The 24299-nt window shown below is 44.5% G+C and overlaps 1 protein-coding gene across 7 annotated transcripts in view; it reads right to left on the reverse strand.

The window, feature by feature from the left end:
* Positions 1-24299, reverse strand: part of LOC137424604 (calmodulin-binding transcription activator 2) — an 884665-nt gene that overhangs the window by 26935 nt on the left and 833431 nt on the right. For all 7 annotated transcript variants that reach the window (XM_078775656.1, XM_078775657.1, XM_078775655.1 and 4 more), the window contains 6 exons: positions 18299-18417; positions 14077-14264; positions 12131-12209; positions 9717-9898; positions 9312-9433; positions 8019-8458 (listed from right to left, as the gene is read on the reverse strand). In XM_078775656.1, the coding sequence (XP_078631782.1) occupies positions 8019-8458; positions 9312-9433; positions 9717-9898; positions 12131-12209; positions 14077-14264; positions 18299-18417 (1130 nt within the window). The remainder of the gene's footprint in view (positions 1-8018; positions 8459-9311; positions 9434-9716; positions 9899-12130; positions 12210-14076; positions 14265-18298; positions 18418-24299) is intronic.

A 24299-nucleotide genomic window follows, 5' to 3' on the forward strand; every position in this document is an offset into this window, starting at 1 on the left:
ATAGACAAACAGCACGATGAAAGACTGATGATGATGCCGATGGAAAACACAAAATGTTAGTTTGACAGACAGGAGAGCTTAGAAAGTGGTCCATTGGAAAGAATTGTCAAATACGTGCGTTACCTTTCACACCATTTCTCTTGAACTCCAAAACAAACATTTTCTTTCAATGTACCTTTGAATTTGGTTTGCCGTTTTTTATTTTTTCCCTTAGATTTCCCAGAATTCACTGTCAGGATTTCTGGATATAGCTGATTAACAGCTGTAATAGTTGTTCCTTTTGATGGAGTGACCTGGAGTATTTTCCTGATCAGTTTATGAAGAGGGCAGCAGGACAATGGGTGCTGCATCAGGGAGAACAAAATAAAATGACATACATATAAAAAATCCTGCCCAAACTAACTATGGGCATTGCATCAGCGGCACAGCTGCGCCCTCAACCAAATTACTCGCAGCCTCCTGCCCATGGGCCGACGCTCTCCTGGGTTCGGTGGAATCGACGCTATTTGTATCTCACACAATGAGGAAAAAACATAAGGCCTGTTGTTCTAACATTGCAGACAGGCCGGTGGCCTATGTTTTTTAAGGCCTCTCCTTTGGTCTAACTTCCTCTGCTCAATCAGTCCTGTGATATTGTATGTTGCACCTGTATGTTGCCTTGTTACACCCCTCTCAGCATCCCCCTCCACTCCCCCCCCCCCCCCCTTCTCCAAATCACCTGGCTCTTCAAACAGTCGAGATTTTGTATATTCAAATAAATTGATATAACCCACAGTAGAATATCTTGTATATTAAAAAATACATTGCAAGAAGACCTTACCCGCTCCACCACTAAGCCACTGTTTATCAATAGTAAGTCTGTAGGCCATTACCAGGCCCAGTAAATCAAACACGATAGGTAGATAAAGTTAATGGGATGTGGATGTGATTATGCAATGCTGAAATACGATAAAAAGGGTTGGGCCTGTTAAGAATTTCGATCTAAACCCATAGTTGTTCATTCTGGGATCGCAGATTCAAATAGTATTTACAATTACCATGTTTGTATGTATTTTCCTATCTTACTATAATTCATCAAATGTCCGTCCGTCCGTCTGTCTGTCTGTCTGTCCGCCTGTCTGTATGTTCGAAGGTACCGTAAAAACTGCTGAACTGATCTCAACGATATTTTGGGTGAATAATCCTAGGATCTCCAGGAGTAAAATAGGCTATTTAGTTTTCCAAATTTCAGCTTTAGTCTCCAGAATTCTCAGGGTTTGGACTCCCGCATAACATTCGCGTTCGCATGACGTTCATTGTTCTCATTGTGACGATGTTGTTTTCCCGGGTGCGCGCACAAACGGCTGCACCGATCAGGACAACAACAACACAACAACATGCATTTTAAAGGCCATTTTCCCGACTAGAGCGGGGGTTAGCCTTGCGGTCCCCATGACAATCTTCTCCATTTTGCCCTATTTTCTGCATCTCTCCTTGTTAACCCCCTTGCCCGCATTTCTTCTTCCACCATCTTCAGCCAAGTCTTTCTCGGTCTTCCCCGTCCTCTACTTCCTTCTGCATTCATTTCCATCACTCTTCTCAACCAGTCACTTTCATCCTTCCTCAACACGTGATCAAACCATCTCAACCTGTTCCTCTTCACAGCATGAATCACAGGCTCTATTCCCATCATCTTTTGCAATTCATCATTTGTCTTCCTCTCTCTCAACGATACTTCGCACATCCGTCGAACCATTCGCATTTCCACCCTTTCCAACCTTCGTTGCTGCTATACGTTCATTACCCATGTCTCGCTCCCATAAATCATAACACTTCTCACACATGCAGCATACACCTTTCCCTTCAGCTTCAACGACACTCCCCTCATCATCAGCACGCCACTCAGTTCCCAAAACTTCTTCCATGCACATCTCACTCGAGCAACCATTGCCGAGTCTGATCCACCTTATCCATTCAGCATGTCTCCGAGGTAGCAAAATGTTTTCACACCTTCCAGCTTCACGCCGTCTCTAAGATCCAACTCAACATTTCCTCCATCTGCAGCTCCCTCTGTGCACACCTTACATTTGAATGTAGCTGCCACACTGGTTAATGACCCTCTAAGACCACTACATTTTTGATGAACCCACTCAGCGCACATTGTACATTGAATGGAGTTCACTCCGACACCCTTCCTACACACAGCACAGGGCCACTTCCCAGTTCTTTCCACCTCACCACATGCTTTACCACTTGCCATCACCTTCGTCTTTCCGATATTCACCTTCAGACCTTTTGTCTCCATACATTCCTTCCACTTGTTCATCTTTTCCTTCAGTCCATCCATACTTTCCGCAATCAACACCAGATCATCTGCATACAACAACTCGCACGGAAAACCCTCCTTTACGTTCTGAGCCAGCACCTCCGTCACAGCTACAAATAGTAGTGGACTTAGTACCGACCCCTGATGCACTCCCACCTTCACCTCAAACTCTCCACTGTTCCCGTCCTTCGTCCTTACAGCTGTGCGCGCTCTTTTGTACATTGCCATCACCACTCTGATCAACCATTCCTCCACTCCTAACTTCCTCATTGCCCATGTCAATACTTTGCGTGGAACCCTATCGAATGCTTTCTCCAGATCAACAAACCCAAGAAACAACTTCTTCCTCTTCTCCATGTACTTCTCCTGCAACTGCCTCACAATGAAAAGCACGTCTGTCGTTCCTCTTCCTGGCATAAATCCAAACTGCATTTCGTCGATCTTCACTTTCTTCCTTATCCTCCTCTCCAACACCCTTTCCAATACCTTCATTCCATGCTCCAATAACTTTATCGCTCGGTACGAGCCACACTCCAGAGGGTCACCTTTCCCCTTGTATAGAGGGACGAGGGTACTCAGTTCCCAATCCACTGGAATGCGGCCTTCTTTCACCACCAGATTACAGATCTCTGTCATTCTCTTCACACCCCAACTTCCTGCTGCCTTCAACCGCGATCAGGTTGAAGAAGGAAGAAGGAAGGAAGATCAGGAACCACGATGCCGCGATCAGGACACGGGTTGAATTCCTGCTTGAGAGAATTCTAACCCATTTCAACTGAAGGAAACACGTATCGGGAGTACATACGACATAGCGATTGTGAACACGATTATCGATCACGATTCATGATCACGATCATCACGATCATAGTGTATCGATCACTGTGGGACATTTGGTGAATTATAGTAAGATACTGTTTAGATTTTGATGATTTGCGTGTGATATGATTTTACGGATGTTTATATGAATCGTTTAAAAGAAAAAAAGCCTTCAATTTCTGATATTTTATCTTTTCATTTGGGCCTCCCAATTGAAGCCCCGCCCTTAGGGCGGGTACCGTTGCTAACATTCGCGTTCGCATAACGTTCGTTGTTCTCATTGTGACGACTCGCAACGGTATCCGCCCTACGGGCATGGCTTCAATTGGGAGGCCCAAATGAAAAGGTAAAATATCAGAAATTGAAGGCCTTTTTTCTTTTAAACGATTAAGCTAAACATCCGTTAAATCTCGATCGGTGCAGCCGTCTGTGCGGCACCCGGGAAAATAACGTCATGCGGGAGCAAGTATCAGCAGGATGTGGCAGTGTGGGAGTCCACGTTTGCACCGATCACTACACCGTGCGCCGCACAAACAGCTGCACCAATCGCTGCACAGCTGCATCGATCGGATGTGGCATGACGGAGGATCTGCACTTCGGCATGGAGGATCAGATCTAACAGATCATTGTCTCCATCGATCTTGCCAAGGCCATAACACCTATCGGCTCAAAATCCTTTTAACTGTTGATTTGGTACAGTTACACGTATCGGGAATTTGGTACACGTATTGGGAGTACATACGACATTTTTTTTTTTTTTTTTTTGTATACTGAATCGAGGCTCGTGAAAGAGTTAACATTTATTTCACAAACAAATCAACCAGACAAACAAAATATATAAAAAGAGGGAGCGGAAGACAAGATGGGGAGAGAAGGGAAGCACACAAACACAACATTTGAGAGCAGGGAGATGTGTGGGGGGGAGAGGGCTTGGGGGGAGGAGGCGTGGGAAGGGGGGGGGGGGGAGGGGGTGGGAGAAGGATAAAACACAAGGACACCAAGGACTTCCAGGAGAGAAGTTGGTATTTCAACAAAGTGGATTTGGGGTGAAGTTAGCGGGGGTAGAAAAGATCAAGGTTTTGGATGGGGGAAGATAAGAGATAGTGGTGAACAGCTGTTTTAAAGACCTGGAGGGTGGAGTGGGATTGAAGAGAGTGAGGGAGTTTGTTTCAGAGGTGGGAGAAAAGAGGAATGAAGGAGTGAAGGTGAGCAGAGAGTCATGATTTTGGCAGTTTAACCATAAGAGGGTTGCAGGCAGATCTTGTGCGACCTGTAGGAATATTTGGGGGTCAGAGCCCAGAGAGAGCTGGGGGGGCAAGGCCAGAGAGGAGTCGGTAGAAGACGGAAAGACCACCAACCTGCCTGCGGTGAGTGAGTGAAAGGCCCTTGGAGTTAGCTTCATCGCAGGAGATTCCACTGATTCTGAACGCTTTGGTTTCAACAGCGTGAAGACGAGCTAGGTGGAAGGCAGGAGCACCAGCCCAGAGGGGAGAGCAGTATTCCATTGAGCTGCGGATGAAAGCCTTGTATGTGGTGAGGAGCTCAGGTGTGCCAAGGAAGGACTTCGCACGACGGAGGATGCCCAGTCGGCGACTGGCTTTAGAGGCCAGATTTGAAATGTGGTTTTCCCAGGAAAGATGATGGCAGATAGTGAGACCCAAAAGCTTGAGTGACAGAACTTCTTGGAGAGGATTATTCAGAAAGTGGATGGGAGGGTTGTCCAGTCGGTCTTTTCGGAGAGACATCGTAAGAGTGTGAGATTTGTCAGGATTGAAAGACATGTTCCACTTGTTTGCCCAATCTGTGATTTCATCCAGGTCTGCAGACTGCCGATCTGAGGGATGAGGAATGGAGCGACAGAGAGTAGAATCATCAGCAAAGAAATAGAGAGGATTTTCAAGAGAGTCAGAGAGATCATTGATGAAGACCAGAAAAAGCACAGGGCCCAGAACACTGCCTTGGGGAACTCCAGCCTGAACAGGAAGAGAAGATGAGAGAAACCCATTCAGGGCCACACGTTGACTACGACTAGAGAGGAAGTCCGCCAGCCATGCATGGAGATTTCCATGGATACCAAAGGAGGAGAGTTTGGTGAGCAGAGCGGGGTGCCAGACCGTATCGAAGGCACATGATATGTCAAGGGAGACAGCTCTAATTTCCTGTTTGGCATTGAGGACCTCCATCCATTGTTGAGAAAGCAGAAGCAGCATGTCCAGAGTAGAGTGACCAGGTCTGAAACCAAATTGATGATCAGAGATCAAGCCATTGGAGAAGAGGAAAGATTTCATATCTGAAGCAATGATGGATTCCATGAATTTGCTGATAATTGGGAGAAGGCTGATTGGTCTGTAGTTGCTGGATCTGTTTTTGCACCTTTTTTGTGCAAAGCGGTGATGTTGGCTGATTTCCAAGCAGATGGCTTGGAAAAGCAGATGGATGACCTTGAGCAAAAGAGAGGGTGAAGAGAACAGCGAGAGGGAGTGAAAGAGCGGAAGAACAGGATTTTAGGACCCGTGGGCTGATGCCGTCAGGTCCAGTTGCAGAATCAGAGTCAAGGGTTGACAGAAACTTTTCCACCTTGTCAGGAGGAAAGGACACAGAGTCCAGGAGCAACTGGGTATAACTGGGTACAGAGAGGGATGTGTTTGGGACACAAGATTTAGAGGCAAACACAGAGTTGAGGCATTCAGCTTTTTCACGTGCGGAGTCAGCCATGTAGCCGTTTGAGGTGAGGGAGGGGATGGATGGGGAACAAACACCAGAAAGATTTGACCAGACGCCACCAGGATTTGGAAGAGGGAGACAGATAAGAGAGTTCGGTCTTGAAAACGGAGAGATATTGTTTCCTGGCTCTCCTGAGGGTGGACACACACTTGTTTCGGGCTTTGTGAAAGGAAATGAGATTTCCTTCCTTTGGATTTGCTTTCCAGGAGACAAAGGCAAGTTGTTTCTGGGCAACAGCCTCACCACAAGATTCCGTGTATCATGGACGGGAGGAAGGGTATGACAACTGAAGACGAGATGGGATAAATCTGTGCATGAGAGAGAGCAATTTACTTTGGAAGAATTCCCAGGTTGAGTTGATGTCAGAGGCGGTAGAGATGGGAGACCAGTCCAGATGATTGATAGCTGCTTTAAAACCGTGCCAGTTGGCCTGAGTGAAATGCCAGACTCGTCGACGCTGAGGAGGCTCTCTGAGAATGGTCAGAGAGATGTCCACTTTAACAAGCACATGATCAGATGAGCCGATTGGAGCAGAAGAAGAGCAGCAGACATTTTCAGGGAAGTTAGCCATAACCAAGTCCAGAAGAGAAGATGCTCCGTTGACTGAGATCAGGTTCGGGAAATTGACAGATTGTGTCAGTCCCAGTGAGTCGCAGAAGTCCTTTGCTGAAGAGCCATGGCTGGTGAGAGAGGTACCCATACCCAGCCAACTGGCATGGTGACAATTGAAATCACCACATATGAGGAAGAGAGAGTTGGGATGGGTAGATAGAAGTTGGTCCATATTATCAGACAGCGAGATGTAGATGGAGTCATCACTGTTTGGTGGACGGTACAACACACATACGAACAAAAGGTGGGAGCGAAGGGGAAGCCGTAGCCAAAGGTATTCCTGGGGTGAGGTGGAGAGAGGGCAGTGCAGGGCGAGTGATGAAGACAGTTTTTTAATTGTGAACACGATTATCGTTCGTTGTGAACAATTATCGTTGTGAACACGATAAGACAGTGATTGTGAACACGATTATCGATCACGATTCACGATCATCACGTATCGATCACGATTTGAAACACGATGGAATAATATTTACCGATATGAACAGTGATGTGGCTTTTATTGAAATTCTAAAGATACTGTTTAGATTTTGATGATTTGCGTGTGATATGACTCAACGGATGTTTATATGAATCGTTTGAAATAAAAAAAACCCTTCAATTTCTGATATTTTGCCTTTTCATTTGGGCTTCCCAATTGAAGCCCCGCCCATAGGGCGGGTATCGTTGCTCGCATGTTAAATTTCTCCTTGTCCCCTTGTCCTCCTCTGCTCCCCTGCTTGTTTGTACCTGCTCCATCTAGTTCATGTCAGTACGATGACCTCAGCTTCTGTCATCCAATATTTCAATCTGGTTAATATTAAGTGGATAAAAATGTTAAGCATAATACATACAAGTTAGTTAATGGGATTTGTAAATGAAACTGACATTATAGCCCCCTACATCCTTCAGCTCCTCCGTGAACGAGCCTTACATCAGTATAAAACCTCGAACGTCACTCGGTAGAGCGCATACCTCTGCCAGGCTGAAAAGTGTATGTGTTGTATCCCACTGATTGGCTGGATTTGGATCTGGACCTGAAACAAAATATAATTGGCTTCTTCTTGTCGCCTAACACTCATCCACCAAGTTTTGTCATAATCCGTCCACAACTTTTTTGAGATATCCTGCTATATATCGTTTTCGGCCCTATCACTCAGTGGCGAAGAATCACTTAAAAAAATTATCTGATCTGCATCCGCATTCAAATCTTCACCAAAATTGAATTAATCCTTCCTTGTCCCACACCCAACCTGTCCACCAAATTTCGTACGAATTTGTCCACAACTTTTTGAGATATCCTGTTCACAGACAGACAAACAGACAGACAGACAAACAGACAGGGGTAAAAACATAAACCTCACCCACCTTTGGTGGTGGGGGTAATAGTTAACGACTATTGTATGATCGTCAATATGGAAGGCATTTTTACAAGAAAAGTGTGATTCATTAACTGCAGTTTCCAATTCATGAGCCATAAACTTCAACAACAATCAATTCAACACATTTTTGAGTGATGTCGTTTGTTAGAAATTTAACTTTTTAAAAGTAATTTGAATACAATCCAAGCTGGAATGCTTACCTGGAGCATTTCCATGGTTGGGAGCAGTTCCTCATTCTCTAGGTTTTCATTGAAAGAAAGCAGGTCTGCCTGAACCATCTCTTTCTTCACTTGGACCCCTGACTGCCTGCCGCACAGCGTCGCTGCTGGAAAAAGGTACACTGGTGGCTGAGGACCTTCCAACAAGTCCATTTCCTCATCTCGCGTGCAGTGCAGACCTTGCGACGGCCTCTCAAAAACCGTCGGTGCAATAGGAGAGCGGCCTGGCATGAAGGCTGGTGGAGGGCACGTTGGGAAGGCCGATGGTTGTGCAGCGAGGTCTTGGCTTGGAGTGAATGGTGGTGGAGAGATGTTTGGACTGGGCAGAGGTGAGTCTCTACCTGGCGAGGAGTGTATAGAGAGTGGGCTCTGGGTTTCTGACACCGATGGAGATGACACTGAACTGCTGAGAACACTCAATCCTGCAAAACAAATACAGTGATGCCACCACAGCATATATGAGATAAAGACGAAGAAGCGATCATTTCTGCAACTAAATTCAAAAGCCCATCAGTACGATGGCCAGCTTGATGCTGTGTTTGCATCATTTTCAATAAAGCATTACATTGGCAGCTCTATGCTGGTGTGTACCTGGCTGCCATTGCTGCGACTGGGGAATGATGATAAACACGTGATAGTATAATCACAGTCTTTCAGCCAATGGGAATCTTGAATTTTAATCAGCCAATGAGAATCTTGAATTTTAATCAGTCAATGAGAAGCTTGAATTTTAATCAGCCAATGAGAATCTTTAATTTTAATCAGCCAATGATACTGGGTCTTGTTGGGACATGCCACTACAGGTGTTTAGTTGGTTTGTCAGGTCCGGCATCAACACATCGCACGATGATCATGACTTGACTCAGTAAGTTTTTTTTGCATTTCATCCGCATTCAGTGAGGAGTTTCCAGGACAATATTAGTCGAACACCGTTGATGGAAAATGATAACGTGAAACTGAATGAGGCTGTTCCCAAGATGTAGCAGAGATTCGCACTGCTAGAGCTTTTGGTTTATTTTGCGGCAGCTTTTGGCATCAGGTTTGAAGAGTGTTTTTGGGCAAATCAGGTCATAGTTGAACAGAGAGCTCAAAGACTTTCACTCCCAGCCGCCTGCTGCTGAAGATGCCTCAACATCAAAATGGTCATCCCACTCCCAGTCAATCCACACCAGTAGTAATTATAGAAAAGGAACAAAAGAAGGCTGGAACTACCAAGTGAGGTTGTTCAACATGGAGTGCAAACCGTACCCTTTGGAAATGCAACCCATGTGCTACCTGTGTCAGGACTCGTGGACAGCTGGGAAAGTGAAGGTGAAGGAACGCGTAGGTAGTTTCGACTTCCTCCACCAGAACCCCAACTTGCTACATTTCCTTCAAAAGGCCCAGATACTTCAGACCTGTGCGAGTGCGTCGTGAAGAATGTGACAGTGTGTTAATCTCGGTTCAGTTTACTGGCTCCTTTGTGGCCTTGAACCCACAAAGTGAGCTGCCAAATTATCATTAATGCGCACAAAATGTGATTACACTTGAAAAATTGAAGAAAAATTAATATTCTTCATTAGTAGCCTGCAAAATGCACACATCATTCCTTGATTTTCTCCATGGATTTTAAGTGAATTAAGTGAATTTTCTCCATGGGTCTTCATGGCCAAGCTCAGATGTACAGGATCTGGACCAGACCTGCCATCGGAGCCTTGCCGCCGCTGTAGATCCTCGAGGCACGCGGCAAGGCGGACGTGTCCACGAGCTCGTGCTACACTCAGTGGAAGCCTCCCCAAAGAGTCTGGGATGGACAAGGCCCGGCCGTTCCACTGATACAGCACTGACGCTGCTTCCACGTGGCCCAGTGCACAAGCCCACATCTGCCAGAAACAGCAATGTGGCGACAACACCGTTTCATCTAATGAATTACAAGTGAGTGAAAAGCACGGTAATATGAATGAATGAATGAATGATCGTTTTAAGGCCATTTTCCCCGCTAGAGCGGGGGTTAGCCTTGCGGGCCCCATGACAATCATGGTTCCCTGTTTGAGGCAATGTTTTTATGGCCGGATGCCCTTCCTGACACCAACCCTTGGTCACGCTCTTACGATGCGCAGGGATATGGTGTACCTATTCTAAACCGGGTTACACACCGGGATCATTCATCCCAGCAAGCTAATACTCAATTTGCCGACCTCGGAAGGATGACAGGCGGAGTCAACCCCCCTGGTGTTAATTTAGCGATCGACCGGGATTCGAACCCAGGATCCTAGGATCCCAAGCCGGCACCCTAACCGCTAAGCCAACACCAGGCTACCAACGGTAAAATGAAATAAATTACTTTCTCACCTACTTTCTTGTTTAATGTACCATGTACACATGTCCTGCCCTTTAAACTGAACAATACCCACGTTAAACCCTGCCCTAGTTTACTCTGCTGACCTGTTTGAAAATGATAATCTGCTTAGGCGAATTAGCACATGCTTCGTCTCAAAGCCTAATCAGAAAAGCCATGTCTTTGTCCTTATAGGGCGAAGTGTCTTTCAAATTCCACCCTTTGTCTTACGAGTAAACAGCTATATACATTCAATTATTGCTATTTTGAATATAAATGTTTTGTGGGTCATTCAAATGGAAGAAATATATCAGTTAAAGTTGGATCTCTCGTTTCTACTGTAGAGCAAGCAGAAATCGAAACCCATATATATTCGCTTATGCTACTCGACTTCATATTGGGCACCATTGAGCTTCCAGTACCTCACCGAAACAATAGATGTGCAAACATGAAATTTAACATAATAAAATGATATAGATATTTGTTCACATCCCCCAAAAAAGTGACATGGACAGACAAAATGGAGATCAGGCCATTCTGGAGGATGGCAATGGCTGGACCCCATGAGGAGGAGACAAAATGAGTCCTGAACCCCACTTCTTTGCTCAAAATTGACCGAGATTCCACAAATAACATGCCCGACATACATGTCTATCCATCTCCCTCTTCATCAAGTCACTTCTAATTACCTACGTCACCGAAGGTGGATAGAGGTTATGTTTTCACCCCTGTCTGTCTGTGAGCATGATATCTCAAATGGCTGGATTCAGACGAAACCTGGTGGATATGTTGGATGTGTTACAAGGATGAATCGATTATATTTTGGTGAAGATCCGGATCCAGATCCAAGAATTTTAAAAGTGATTCTTCACAATTGAAAGATAAGGCCAAAAACGATATATAGCACAGTATCTCAAGAAGTTGTTGACAGAGTTAGACAAAACTTGGTGGGTGAGTTTGGTAGTGGACAAGAACCAGCTGATTAGATGTTGGCTCCGGTCCAGATGCAGATCTGGTATATCAGTGGGATAATGAATGAATGAATGATCGTTTTAAGGCCATTTTCCCCGCTAGAGCGGGGGTTAGCCTTGCGGGCCCCATGACAATCATGGTTCCCTGTTTGAGGCAATGTTTTTATGGCCGGATGCCCTTCCTGACGCCAACCCTTGGTCACGCTCTTACGATGCGCAGGGATACGGTGTACCTATTCTAAATCGGGGTACACACCGGGATCATTCATCCCAGCAAGCTGGTACTCAATTTGCCGACCTCGGAAGGATGACAGGCTGAGTCAACCCCCCTGGTGTTAATTCAGCGATCGACCGGGATTCGAACCCAGGATCCTCGGATCCCAAGCCAGCACCCTAACCTCTAAGCCAACACCAGGCTTAGCATAGATACATAACGTAAACTGTTCAGCCTGGTGGAGGTATGCGCTTCGCTCTACCGAGTGCTGTTCTAGTTACTCTATGCCACACAGTAGAAGTGAAAGCTCAAACTTCAGAAACAAAAGTGGGCCTATTCAAATTGGTGGGATAATAAATTGGTGAGTGGTTTGAATTGGTCCCTAATTTGGTTTTAATTTAAATCTGCAAGTCTATTAGATTTTAAAAAAGAAGTACAAGGCTTGAATACAAAACCTTAATAATAAAATTATTTATCATATTACAACAAACCTTCTCCAACCCACTGCATACAGCATTGGTTGATCAAGTAAGTTGAAATTCTGCATATTCAGAGGTAATGGCATTAAGCTCCGTGGGAATGATATACTCACCAATGGAGTGCAGGAAAAGTGGTCCACGTTGAGAGGGTCCACCTCACACTCAAGATCGATACTCTCTGTGTAGCGGCCCCTACAATGCGACAAATGCCACGATTAAAAGGATAACGAAGGAGGTAGAGAAAGAGGCTGGTGTGAACAGTTGTGTTTCAGAGCTCAATGAATACGGCAAAGGTATTGAAGATAGCGAATGCATGACTAATGTAAAATAAATAAATAAAAACAGGGCAATGGGAAGCAGTAGGTAAACACATGCAAGGAAGTTTAATTTGGTATGAATAGTTTTTGTGAATTATATTTGGGACGTATTGAATATATGAATGAATGAATGTGCGATATTATTTGCACACATACATGAGGTAGATCTTGTTTCATAAGCTTTTCAAAATATTTCGTAAGGATACAACAAGCATGGTACATGATGGGAGAGCAGTACATTCGGTTTATCTATATGTAGCTGAAGTGCCCATCTACGACAGGCAGGTAAAAACAGGAAGTCCTTGTAAATACCATAAATATTATCTTTCAGCTCATATAACCATGTTCTGTGATAGTTGCATTATTTAATCAGCTTCAAATTAAATTATTTTGTGTGCAAATATATCTTTACAATTCAATTATAGGTTAAGTTTCCACAAAAAAGTCATGTACTCATTTTAATTTATGAAAAATGTAAACCTTGAATGCACAGAGACACACACACACACACACACACACACACACACACACACACACACACACACACACACACACACAGAGACACAGACACACACACAGAGACACACACACAGAGACAGACACACACACACACACGCGCGCAGACGCAGACGCACACACGCACAAACGCGGACATGCACACGCACACGGACATGGACACAGACACGGACACGGACGCAGACACACAGAGACACACACAGAGACACACATACACACACATACACACACACACACTATAATTCCAATAGAGTATGATTATTACAGAAGGATTTTGTGAAAATGCCATAAAGGAGGTTAATCATGAAGGTAAGGAATCCTGGCAGGTAGGGTAAATGGAAGGTGATGACTAGGAGAGCACCATATGATACATAGATTGAGTAGGAAGGACAACGCCTGTGCTTGCATGGATGCATGCGTGTTCCTTCTCCAAATGTGCCGTGTCTCCTTTTGCGTTCTCCCCAGGTCTCCCTGTATCTTGCCCCATTTCCTACCTGTGCTTGCGGGTCCAAATCTTAAGGGAGAGAAAAAACCCCAAAAATGTTGTCTTCCAAAGCGTACAACTTCATGACTCCACTTGTCCACATGGGCATGTAGTGATTTGTTCTGATGTTGGGTGGATGCAGGGCACAGGCTACATGTGCAGAAGCGTGTGAATTGCCTTTCCTTCATTGGGTCTGCAGTGCGAAGACTTTGTGCCTCGTGTTTTTTTGTTGACGCGATTGCAAACTATTAGCCATTTCTGAACATTTTGTGTCGTGTAATATCCGAGTCTCCTTCCATACAAGGAAATAGTGAGATGTGGGATAAACATTGCATGCAGTTGATTATTCAGTCTCAACATTTTAAGTGCATTTGGCATACTCGGCACAGTTTAAAGACAATGTTTCTAGTGTTTTTACTTCAGAGTAACAATAGTGGAGGAGCTGGCAGTGGACAAACAGGAAGGAAAGAAATATAAAAGGGAAAAAGGAAAATATTATAAGCTTGAAATCAAAGGACAAAAAGAGGACCACTGTCAAGAGGCATGCGTGTTTGGTAGAGGAGAGGAGAGGGGCGAGAGAAGGCAAGTCTAACATGTGGCACTCTGACTTCCTCTCCGTTGTCTTGCCACTCTGTTACTACGTCTTGGCAGAGAGACAGTAATATTTTGTTGATTTCTCAAACATAGCTGCCAAAATACCTCCATTTTTCACTCAGCCCCATATCAGCACTACTCGCCATACCTCCATTTAATGAGTGTGTGGATGAGGTGAGTATAGCCTTGTGCAGCAGCCAGGTGTAGCAGGGTCATTCCTCTGAAGCTCTTTGAGTGCACCAGCCTCTCGGAGCGGCCCCACGATCCACTACACATCATCTTTTCACAAACGAGGATGATTCTCTCCTCGAATGAACCGGCAGACTCTGTGCAACCCTGCTCAGAAGGCCGAGGGAACAGCGATCACAGAAACACAGAGCGTGATGTTGCCTCTGCATAAAATAATGTTAGAATTGTAGAAAAAAAAAAAAAACCAATCTTGGCAGTTAAGCATGCGCACTTGATTTAAAAAAATATTGAAGGCAAAAGTTAAAGACCAGTAACTGCAGTGGGAAATTGTGGGTTATAATTCCCTGCACCTTGGGCTAATGAGTACAGTCGTGGCCAAAAATATTGGCACCCTTGCACTTTTTTCAAATAATGCACTTTTTCTTCCAGAAAATTGTTGGAAATAAAAAAATATTTTGGTATCCACAAATGTATTTCTTTGGTATACAGAGGAACAAAACAAAAAAAGCTGAAAAAACTACTAAATCTTAGCTTATTCCACAAAGAAATCCTAAAATGGCCCAGACAATATTATAGACACCTTTTAGAAGTTGTTAGAAATAATTAGATTTCAAGCAGGTGATTCTCCTGTACTTTGGAATTGAACTCACCTGTGGTGAGTTGCAGGTGCCTGCAATACAAAAAATCACTCATTCAACCAGTTTGAACAGAGAAAAGGAGTCATTCTGCTGTTTTGTGTCACTGTGTGTACCACAATGAGCATGTAGAAAAGAAAGAAAACCAGAGAATTGTCTAAGGAGGTCAGACACAAGATTGTAGCCAATCATGGACAAACTCAAGGCTACAAGTCCATCTCCAGAGACCTTGATATTCCTGTGTCCACCATACGCAATGTTATCAGGAAGTTTAAGGTCCATTGCACTGCAGCCAACCTCCCTGAACGTGGCCGCAAGAGAAAACTTGCGATATTGAAGATTGCAGCGATGGATTGTCCGAATGGTGGAGAAAGCACCTCAATCAACTGCCAAACAGATTCAAGCTGAGCTTCAGACACAAGGTACGACAATTTCAACTCACACCATCCGCCGCCAACTCAATGAAAGGGGGTTCTATGGTAGGAGACCCAGGAGGACCCCACTGCTGAGAGAGAGACATAAGAATGCCCAACTGGAGTTTGCCAAAACACACTTGAACAAGCCAAAATCCTTCTGGGAGAATGTCCTGTGGACAGATGAGACCAAATTAGAGCTTTTTGTTAAAGCACATCATCTCTATGTTTACAGAAAACAAAATGAAGCCTTCAAAGGAAAGAACACCTTCCCTACAGTCAAACATGGAGGAGGTTGAGTGATGTTTTGGGGTTGCTGTGCTGCCTCTGGCACTGGCTGCCTTGAATGTGTGCATGGCATCATTAAATCAGGAGACTACCAAGGCATTTTGGAGCACAATGTTCAACCCAGTGTCAGAAAGCTGGATCTCTGTCGAAGGTCATGGGTCTTGCAGCAGGACAATGACCCCAAACACATTTCAAAAAACACCCAGGAATGGTTTAAGACAAAATGCTGGACTGTTCTGAAGTGGCCAGCAATGAGTCCAGATCTAAATCCCATTGAACACCTGTGGGGAGATCTGAAAACAGCAGTTGGGAGAAGGCACCCTTCAAATCTTGGAGAACTGGAGCAGTTTGCACAAGAAGAGTGGGCCAAGCTGCCAGTAGAGACGTGTAGGAAGTTTATCCAAGGATATAGGAAGTGCTTGACTGCAGCTATTTTGTCCAAAGGCTGTGCTACCAAATATTAAGTCTAGGCTCTAGGGTGTCAATCATTTAATCAATTCAATTTCTTTTTATATTTCGATTTTAAAGGAAATATTAAGTTCTGAATCAAAAACAAAGGTTCTGTAATATTAACAGTGAAATTAAGAATTGTGGAGAACAAATACTTTTGTCAATTTCAACTTATTTTTAGAGAAAATTGTGAGTTATTTGAAAAATATGCAAGGGTGGCAATATTTTTGCCCATGACTGTACATACCCAGTGTAAAAGACATGGTATTATACTGCAACTGCATCAATATGTGTGCACCGCGTATTGCCTTCCACAGTTTGTACCTTTAATATGAGCCAGGCACCATGAAAAAACGTTTACAACACACAATCAACTGCCAAAACAGTCTATATTATTTCACTAGTTCACTATTGATCTTTCTGTGATGGCTGGTGGACAGGTAATTTAGTTATATTAGCAAAGTACCCGCCCAATGGGTGATCTTGGAAGCATGCAACACGTTCTTCTGACACATACCTTCATTTGGGCAGTGTATAGGCAACAGAGAGGTCCCTCAATCACTCCCAAATATAAAAATAAAACTCGGGTTACATGCACGAAGCAAAAACATGCCCACTGCTTATAATTTAAAACACCTCACTGCACTGGAAATGTGGGGACAGGAATACTGTACTGTAAATGGTGGGACTTGTAATACCCTCTTCCACCAGGAGGTGGCGCTACATGATACACATTTCCATCGAGAATTTGCGTCCCCCCAACGCCCCCGCCCCACGCCCTCTTGACCCCCCCCCCCCCACGTCCTCTTGACCGTCCCCCCCCCCCACGCCCTCTTGACCCCCCCCTCCCCACCCCTCTCTGTGCCCCCAGGACCACCGGCAAAGATAAAGACACCACTATAGACTACTCGGGGTCATGCTGACCCAATGCAGCAAATCTGGATGAAATCAGCCCAGAACTGCAGGAGGAGTAGCACGACAAACAAACACACAAAAACCGGGTCCAGTCCGTGAATTATCGTAAGGATTTTCTTGAAGTTTGACAAAAAATTGGCTTTTTTTATTTGCCATCTGCAGGGACATTTTTATCAGAGTACCATTCCCATTTTCCTGTGCCACTCCCACTTCCTCTCTCTTGTCCTGCCACTCTTTTACTACATTACTCCTCTTCTCATGGCCTCAAGTGATGCAGTTCTACTCAATGTTCAAGATCAGGCAAAAGTCACAAAGTCACCAACTCCTTGAATAGAGACTGTGCATTCTTCTTAACTTGTTTTTGATATGGCTTGCTATATATTTCACTCCATGAGCCTCCTCTCTCTGGGTGGCAATGTATTGCTTTTCCACTGGCTCTGCCAGACGTTGGCATTTCTGGATACTCTGTGGACATCAATGGCTGCACTCCAAGTGTGGCCGAATGCCTCGCATATCAGTTTGCAGGGTTCATTCTTATCTGGAACCCTCGTACCATTTTCCATTCACTTAAGACTTTAAATAGTAGTGCGCCAGAATACGGCGTACATGTCGCACGTTAGAAAGTCTGTGCGCTGGGTAGTGTTACCTATGTGAGGCACAGCCAGTCTGACTTCGGCACAACCGTCCCCTGTGACAAAACACATGCTGCCAAGGTTGCTGACGCAATGACTGGCCCCCTCTGCATTCTGATGCATCTTCCAGGGACAGTTGGGATAATGATAGGCATACAAAGCCTGTGATGTGAATGTACTATATATATAACTCTTCCGGAAAAGATAATTGGATCCTCTATTTTCCATTCCAAGTAAGGAACTCTGGGCTTTCCTGAAAGTAGCGCAATGTTTTTGACCGCAACAGCACAATGATATAACTGGTCGAACTAAATGTTCCTATTTTAGCTGAAGGCAGCTTTGTGCAGTATTAACATCTTTCTTTGTCGGTTCTCTATTTATCTTGAGAGCTCTTTCCTCCGCCATCACATCTGATGAAATGCCATGTTTGTTTGCTCCATCATTGTGCAGAAATGCTGGCTTGGAAACATTGTATAGGTATGAGTTGGCAAACAAACTTTTCTTGTTTTCTTTTTTTTCTGCAAGTCAAACAGTGTTTTAGATACTGAGGAAGTTTCCAGTCCCATAAAGAAGGCAGGAGGCTAAACAAAGGGTAACAGGTAACATCACGGGAAATACACAGGAGCAATGGTGTATTATTAGCTAACTTTTCCATTCACTGGGACGTATACTGAGTTTTGCCAGAAACAAAAACAGAAACCCAATAGTTGTCTCATGTCCTATTGCAAGCGACGGGAGTCAAGCAACCCGTGATTTTAAACTTGTCATTCCCAGCCTGAAGTCTTTCCAAAAAGAACAACCAGAAACACACCAGGCATCCACACCGTGCCACTTTGTATTAGCAGTACCTGCGTGCTGCCGGCCTCTCCTCCAGCTGTTTGTGGTTTCTGCTGAGTTGCCGTCATCTCTGCCATGCGCCGCTCCATCTGCTCAAGGCGCTCCAGGATGGACATCCGGAATTGGTTGTCTGCAGATGACAGGAAACCGTTCAAACAGCTCCTGGGAATGCTGAATACTACAAGGACAACCATTTGTTTTAAATCAACATAAATTCTAATTACAGCGTTTCATTTGGTACACATTTGATAATGAGGGCGGCCTTATTTCTCCTGTGCCATCCCCACATATGTGGAGTACTACCGTGCTCAATTATTTCATTTGAGCGATGAGCCATCATTTACTGGAAAACACAGTAAGAAACTGCAAAACATTCACAGATATAAAAATTTTTGAAAGAAGAAAACCCTCATGGCTGCACTCAGCCTAAGGCATCATTTCAGCACGCACGCATCATTTCAGCACGCACGCATCATCATCATGCACGTCATCATCATCAGAGCCAAAGGAATCAATTGCCTCATTTCCATGGACTACTCAACAAAGGGCAAAAACCCCGGTTTGAGCTGATCAGGGTTCAACTGCAATTGGCATTCACCTCCATTCACAGATTGTGCACCATTACTTTGCTTCCAACAATCCTGCCGCATTCTTATTCAATGGACTAGTGAACAGGAAAAAACAAAACTAAGGAGTAAAAAAAAAAGTGACACGGGAATATTAAAACGTGGATAAGTTATTAGAGAAGACATAGGTTGCTGGATATTAAAACGTGGAGCAGGTATTAGAGAAGACAGAGGTTGCTGAATATTAAAAGGACGAGATGTGAACAATGCCAGGAAATAATTGAGCTTCAGGGTGTGTATCGGCTTCTTAAGCCTCCCACTGTAAGGTAGGGGAGGCTTACACCTGTTGTGGGGTTTCTTTATATAATTAGTCACCCCATATTTTAATGGTGTCTCAGAGTTTCTTCGACCCCTAGGAATACTAAACAACCATTTTGGTTTGTTTTACTTACTGCGCTCCTAATTTCGGAGCTATATCTCGGAGCCGGCTGGAACTTTCAAAATTACATTTTGCATAAATTATGCAAAAAGTTTTTTGACCTTGACCTATTTTTAAGGTCATGACCTATTTATAGACATCATTCACCATAACTCGGCTAAGGTCTGTCCGATCGGAATGAAATTGCCTTCTCTAGATAGCCTCGATCAAGGCGCATTCATGCATAGTTTACATCATACCCCTCTAAGTTAAAGGTCAAGGCGTTACTCCCCTAGGAGTACTAAATCACCCTTTAGGTTTTTATCTGCCAATGTCAATAATCCCTTTTATTCTGCCAATGCCCAATAATTTTCAGAATGCACTTTTGCATCAATAATGGGAATGATGAATAGTCCTGAGTGGGACAGACACTTGTTTCACGATGCTGTGTCATGTCCATACTGTGTCGATGTGCCGTCCCAGTGGAGGGAGGGTGGAGGGGAGAGAGGGATGGTGGCGAGGTGACATTGATCACTGGCAGGCCAACACAGGTGTTCCATGCACATGTGCAGGTAAGCTGGATAGAGATGGTGTGGCAGTTGTGATGGCTGTTTCTTCTGCTTAATCATGGTCGATGGCATCCTCACACAATCATGGCGGATTACCACAAGACCTAGCCATGTGTGTTGTTTCATAACAGAACAGTAAAATGTTCCGAGTAAAAAAAGAGAACATTTTCTAGGCCTGATACATACTCGGGTATTTTGGACAAACCTCGTCCAATTTCTGGAAACCCTCCGGTCTTTTGGCCTTTAGTGTGGCATGAAACCATCTCAGTTTGTATTACTACAACCACCAAGAACGCATAGATGAGGCATATTTGTAGAATCCGTTTTTGATCCTCTGTCTGCAACTTCGTCCTCCCAGCATCTCTGTCCTCATTTTGGTGAATACGCAGACAGCCTTTACAGTGTTTTAAAATGTTTCAACTTCCTTTTTCTCCTGTGTTGAATTCTCTATTGTTTTACAATTCACTCTTCTTCCTATTCAAAAGGCTGTTTTCAAATCACTCTTTCAATCATTCCGATTCTAAAAATTCAAAGTCTTGTAGTACTTTCTTTCTCCAATCTCTTAACTCGCCTTTATTTCACCCCTCCTCTAACTTTTTCAATTGTATCTCTGACTTGAAAATCTCAGGAACCCCTGTTTGCAATGGCTGTTTGCATTTCAACTGTTCCTTTTGTCCATCTTCAGTGTCAAACCCTTCCCTGTCTGTTCCCTCCTATACTTCTACTTGCCCGTATCCTACAAACACTATCCCTTACTAACGTCCCACTGCATGTTCCCTCCCTCTATTCCCTCCTACTAGCATTCCATCACCACCTCCCCACTACCCTTCCCCTTCAAAACTTCCCTCTCCCTCCAAGCTTCTTCCTTTCCAAACCTCCTTTCTCTTGCCAATTCACCCCACCTTATCCAAACTACCTCCCATGTTATACCCCCTCCTTACCCCTCCCAATCTTGCCTCTCACAGTGCCTCCTCTCATCATCCTTAAAACCCAACCAACTCAAATCCTTCCCCTCATCCCACCTCCTCTCTTAGCACCTCCCCAATGTCTTCCACTCTACTAACAGCTCCTCCTTTGGTGTCCCAAAATGTGTGGTGTTCAAACATCTGTGGCCTCCACTCCAACCTAACAGACATCTCACTCTCTCAATCAGTGCACGCTTCAACATCTCCCTCATGATCTTTCTTTAAGTCTTTCCTCTCCTCACTCCTACTTACTGCCCCCTCAAATCATGTTCCTCTCCCCTGCCTGCTCCCATCTTCCCCATACCACCAGTCTCGTTCTTCCCCTCTCCCTTCTCTCCCATGGCCGTGCCTTCTCCCATCATCTCCCCTCCCTCCCTCTCAAATCAGCTTTCTCTTCCCACCTCAAAGCAAACTTTGCTCTCTTCCCCCTCGAAGCTCCCACTTCACCCCTCCCCAAAGCTCCTCCACTCTCTTCTCCCTCAATTCTCCCCCATATCCCTTCTCCATCAAATTTACCTCCTCACCATTCCCCTTCAAATCTCCCCTCACCTCTCCTTTTTTTCACCTTGCCCCTCACACATCCACAAAGTTTTCCCCCCCTCTCTCTTCCAACTCATTCCTCCTCCTCCTCCTCCCCCTCCTCCATTCTCCTACTTCCCTCTGCTCCCTCCCATATTTGGCTTTTGTCCTTCTTCTAATCCTGCCCTCTCTCCTAGCTCTTCTGCAATCTCCTACACACTGCCAATAGCTCTCCCTACCTCCCCCTCTCCTCCCTCGTCGTACCTTCCCACTTCCCTCCCGTCTCTTGTACCGACACCTCTGTAGCTGCCTCAGCATAATCACGAGCAAAGATCTCAATACGGGTGTCTTGAACTTTATTCTTCTCACAATAAAAGGCTTGCACACCGTAAAGAAGTTTCGAACTCCTATTGACACCGTATAAACTATTACGGTGCAAACAAAATACAAATTGTTAGAACAATGTCACATTATCCGATATACACCCCAATAGTTCAACTTTGCAATTGACAGAGACATATAGCATGATACATTAACTCAAAAGCACACGGCTTGGGCCCAGAAACATGAGGGCTGAGGAAAGAACCAAAATTAAATAATACTAAAGCTTGACATTAAAACCCTTGAAACCACATAATAGTTAATACTTTGTTCCATAGATGCCCGACATATTCATGCACCGAATTATAATGAAAGAACACCTTGTTGCCTCTTTATGCTGGGCTCTAAAGACGAGTTGCCGTGCTTGGATTAATATGGATGCTCTCCCGTTCAAAGACGTGTGGCGACTCGACTGGCAGTGGCGAATGAATAAAAGGCGTTCGGACTACTTTCGAACATGGTCTAAACTCTAAATAATCACACACACACATTACAAAGTATTCAATGCATAACTCTGGGCTTGACAAACACATATTGTGGGAACAAAGTGTTCAACCGAAAGTATATCGATACAAATCGGGTGTAATATACAGCACTATTTCCTGCTTACGTATGTACACAAAGTTGCGATGTTGCGATGCGGTCCTCGCCAAGAACGACGTACTGTATGACCGGAAATGCGTCAGAAATCGATCAAGATAGCAGTTGATTAAATTTTACGTTACCAGTTGCATTACAAAGAAAATGAAAATATATCATATAATGAGGCGATATTTAACAACCACTAACGGCAAATATAATGATACGATGTTGTCATTTACAACCTCCCTCCGTCTTTCTTAATGGTGTCAGGTGTGGACCTCAAACATCCGGGGCCTTCGCTCTAACCTGACAAATCTCTCCAAAAGGTTGCATCTGACAAAGCAGACAATCTACTTACCAGAAACCCTCCAAGACATCCCTGACTCCCTAGTATCTCTCCCTGGTTACTCCCTCCTTTGGTATGATAGACCTGAGCCTCGCCATGGCGGCGGAGTCGCTCTCTTTATTAAAAACTCTCTTCCTCGATCTCCGTTCACTGCCCTCTATCCACCAAACCTCCAGGAGTACATCTGGCCACGGCTACCCGTCCGCTCCCACCTTTTGTTACCTCTGCTCTGCCACCAAAGGTTACGTTTTCACCCCTGTCTGTCTGTTTGTTTGCCTGTGAACAAGATATCTCAAAAAGTTGTGGACGGATTCGGCCGACATTTGGCGGAGAGGTAGTGTATGTGACACCGACGAAATGATTCGATTTTGTTGAAGATCTGAATATGGATTCGGATATGAGAATTATTTAATTTTCAAGTGATTCTTCACCATTAAGGGATTGGGCGAAAAGCGATAAATAACATGATATTAAAAAAAGCTATGGGTGACATGACTAAACTAGGTGGGTGAGTTGGGTAGGTGACAAGAACAAGCAGATTAGATTTTGGTTCAGTTCCGAATCCAGATCCGGCCTATCAGTGGGATAGAAAACATAAACTGTTCAGCCTGGCGGAGGTATGCACTCTACCGAGTGCCGTTCTAGTTCATATGTGTGTTGTATCATCCACCAAACAGTGATGAGACTGCTGAGAATATGGACCAACTTCTATCCACTCATCCTAAATCATTCTTCCTCATCTGTGGCGATTTCAGTTTTCATCATGCCAGTTGGCTGGGTGTGGGTAACTCTCTTACCTGCCATGGCACTTCAGCAAAGACTACTGCAACTCAAGGGGACTGACAATCTGTCAACTTCCCAACACTGATCTCAATCAATGGTACATCATCCGTTCTAGATTTGGTTATAACCAATTTATCTGAAAATGTCTGCTGTTCTTCTTCTGCTTCAAACAAGGTCATCTGACAATTTTTTTTTTTTTTTTTTTTCTATACAGAATCGAGGCTCGTGAAAGAGCTAACATTTATCACACAACAAAAAAAATCAAACAGACACACAAAATATATAATAAGGAGAGCGGTAGATAAGATGGGGAGAGAAGGGGAAGCACACGAGTACAACATTTGAGAGCAGGGACATCGGGAGATCTGTGGGAGGGAGAGGGCTTGGGGGGAGAGGCATGGGAAGGGGGGAAGGTGGGAGAAGTATAAAACACAAGGACACTGCAAGGACTTCCAGGAAAGAAGTTGGTATTTCAAAAAAGTGTATCTGGGGTGAAATTAGCAGGGGTAGAAAAGATCAAGGTTTTGGATGGGGGAAGATAAGGGATGGTGGTGAACAGCTGTTTTAAAGACCTGGAGGGAGGAGTGCGATTGGAGAGAGTGTGGGAGTTTGTTCCAGAGGCAGGAGAAAAGAGGAATGAATGAGTTAAGGTGAGCAGAGAGTCTGGATTTTGGCAGTTTAACCATAAGAGGGTTGCAGGCAGATCTTGTGCGACCTGTAGGAGTATTTGGGGGACAGAGCACAGATATAGCTGGGGGAGCAAGGCCGGAGAGGAGTCGGTAGAAGACAGAAAGACCACCAACCTGCCTGCGGTGAGTAAGTGAAAGGCCCTCGGAGTTAGCTTCATCGCGGGAGATTCCAATGATTCTGAACGCTTTGGTTT

Source organism: Myxine glutinosa, chromosome 4, assembly GCF_964187855.1.
Source record: "Myxine glutinosa chromosome 4, kmMyxGlut1.1, whole genome shotgun sequence".
NCBI classification, from domain to species: Eukaryota; Metazoa; Chordata; class Myxini; order Myxiniformes; family Myxinidae; genus Myxine; species Myxine glutinosa.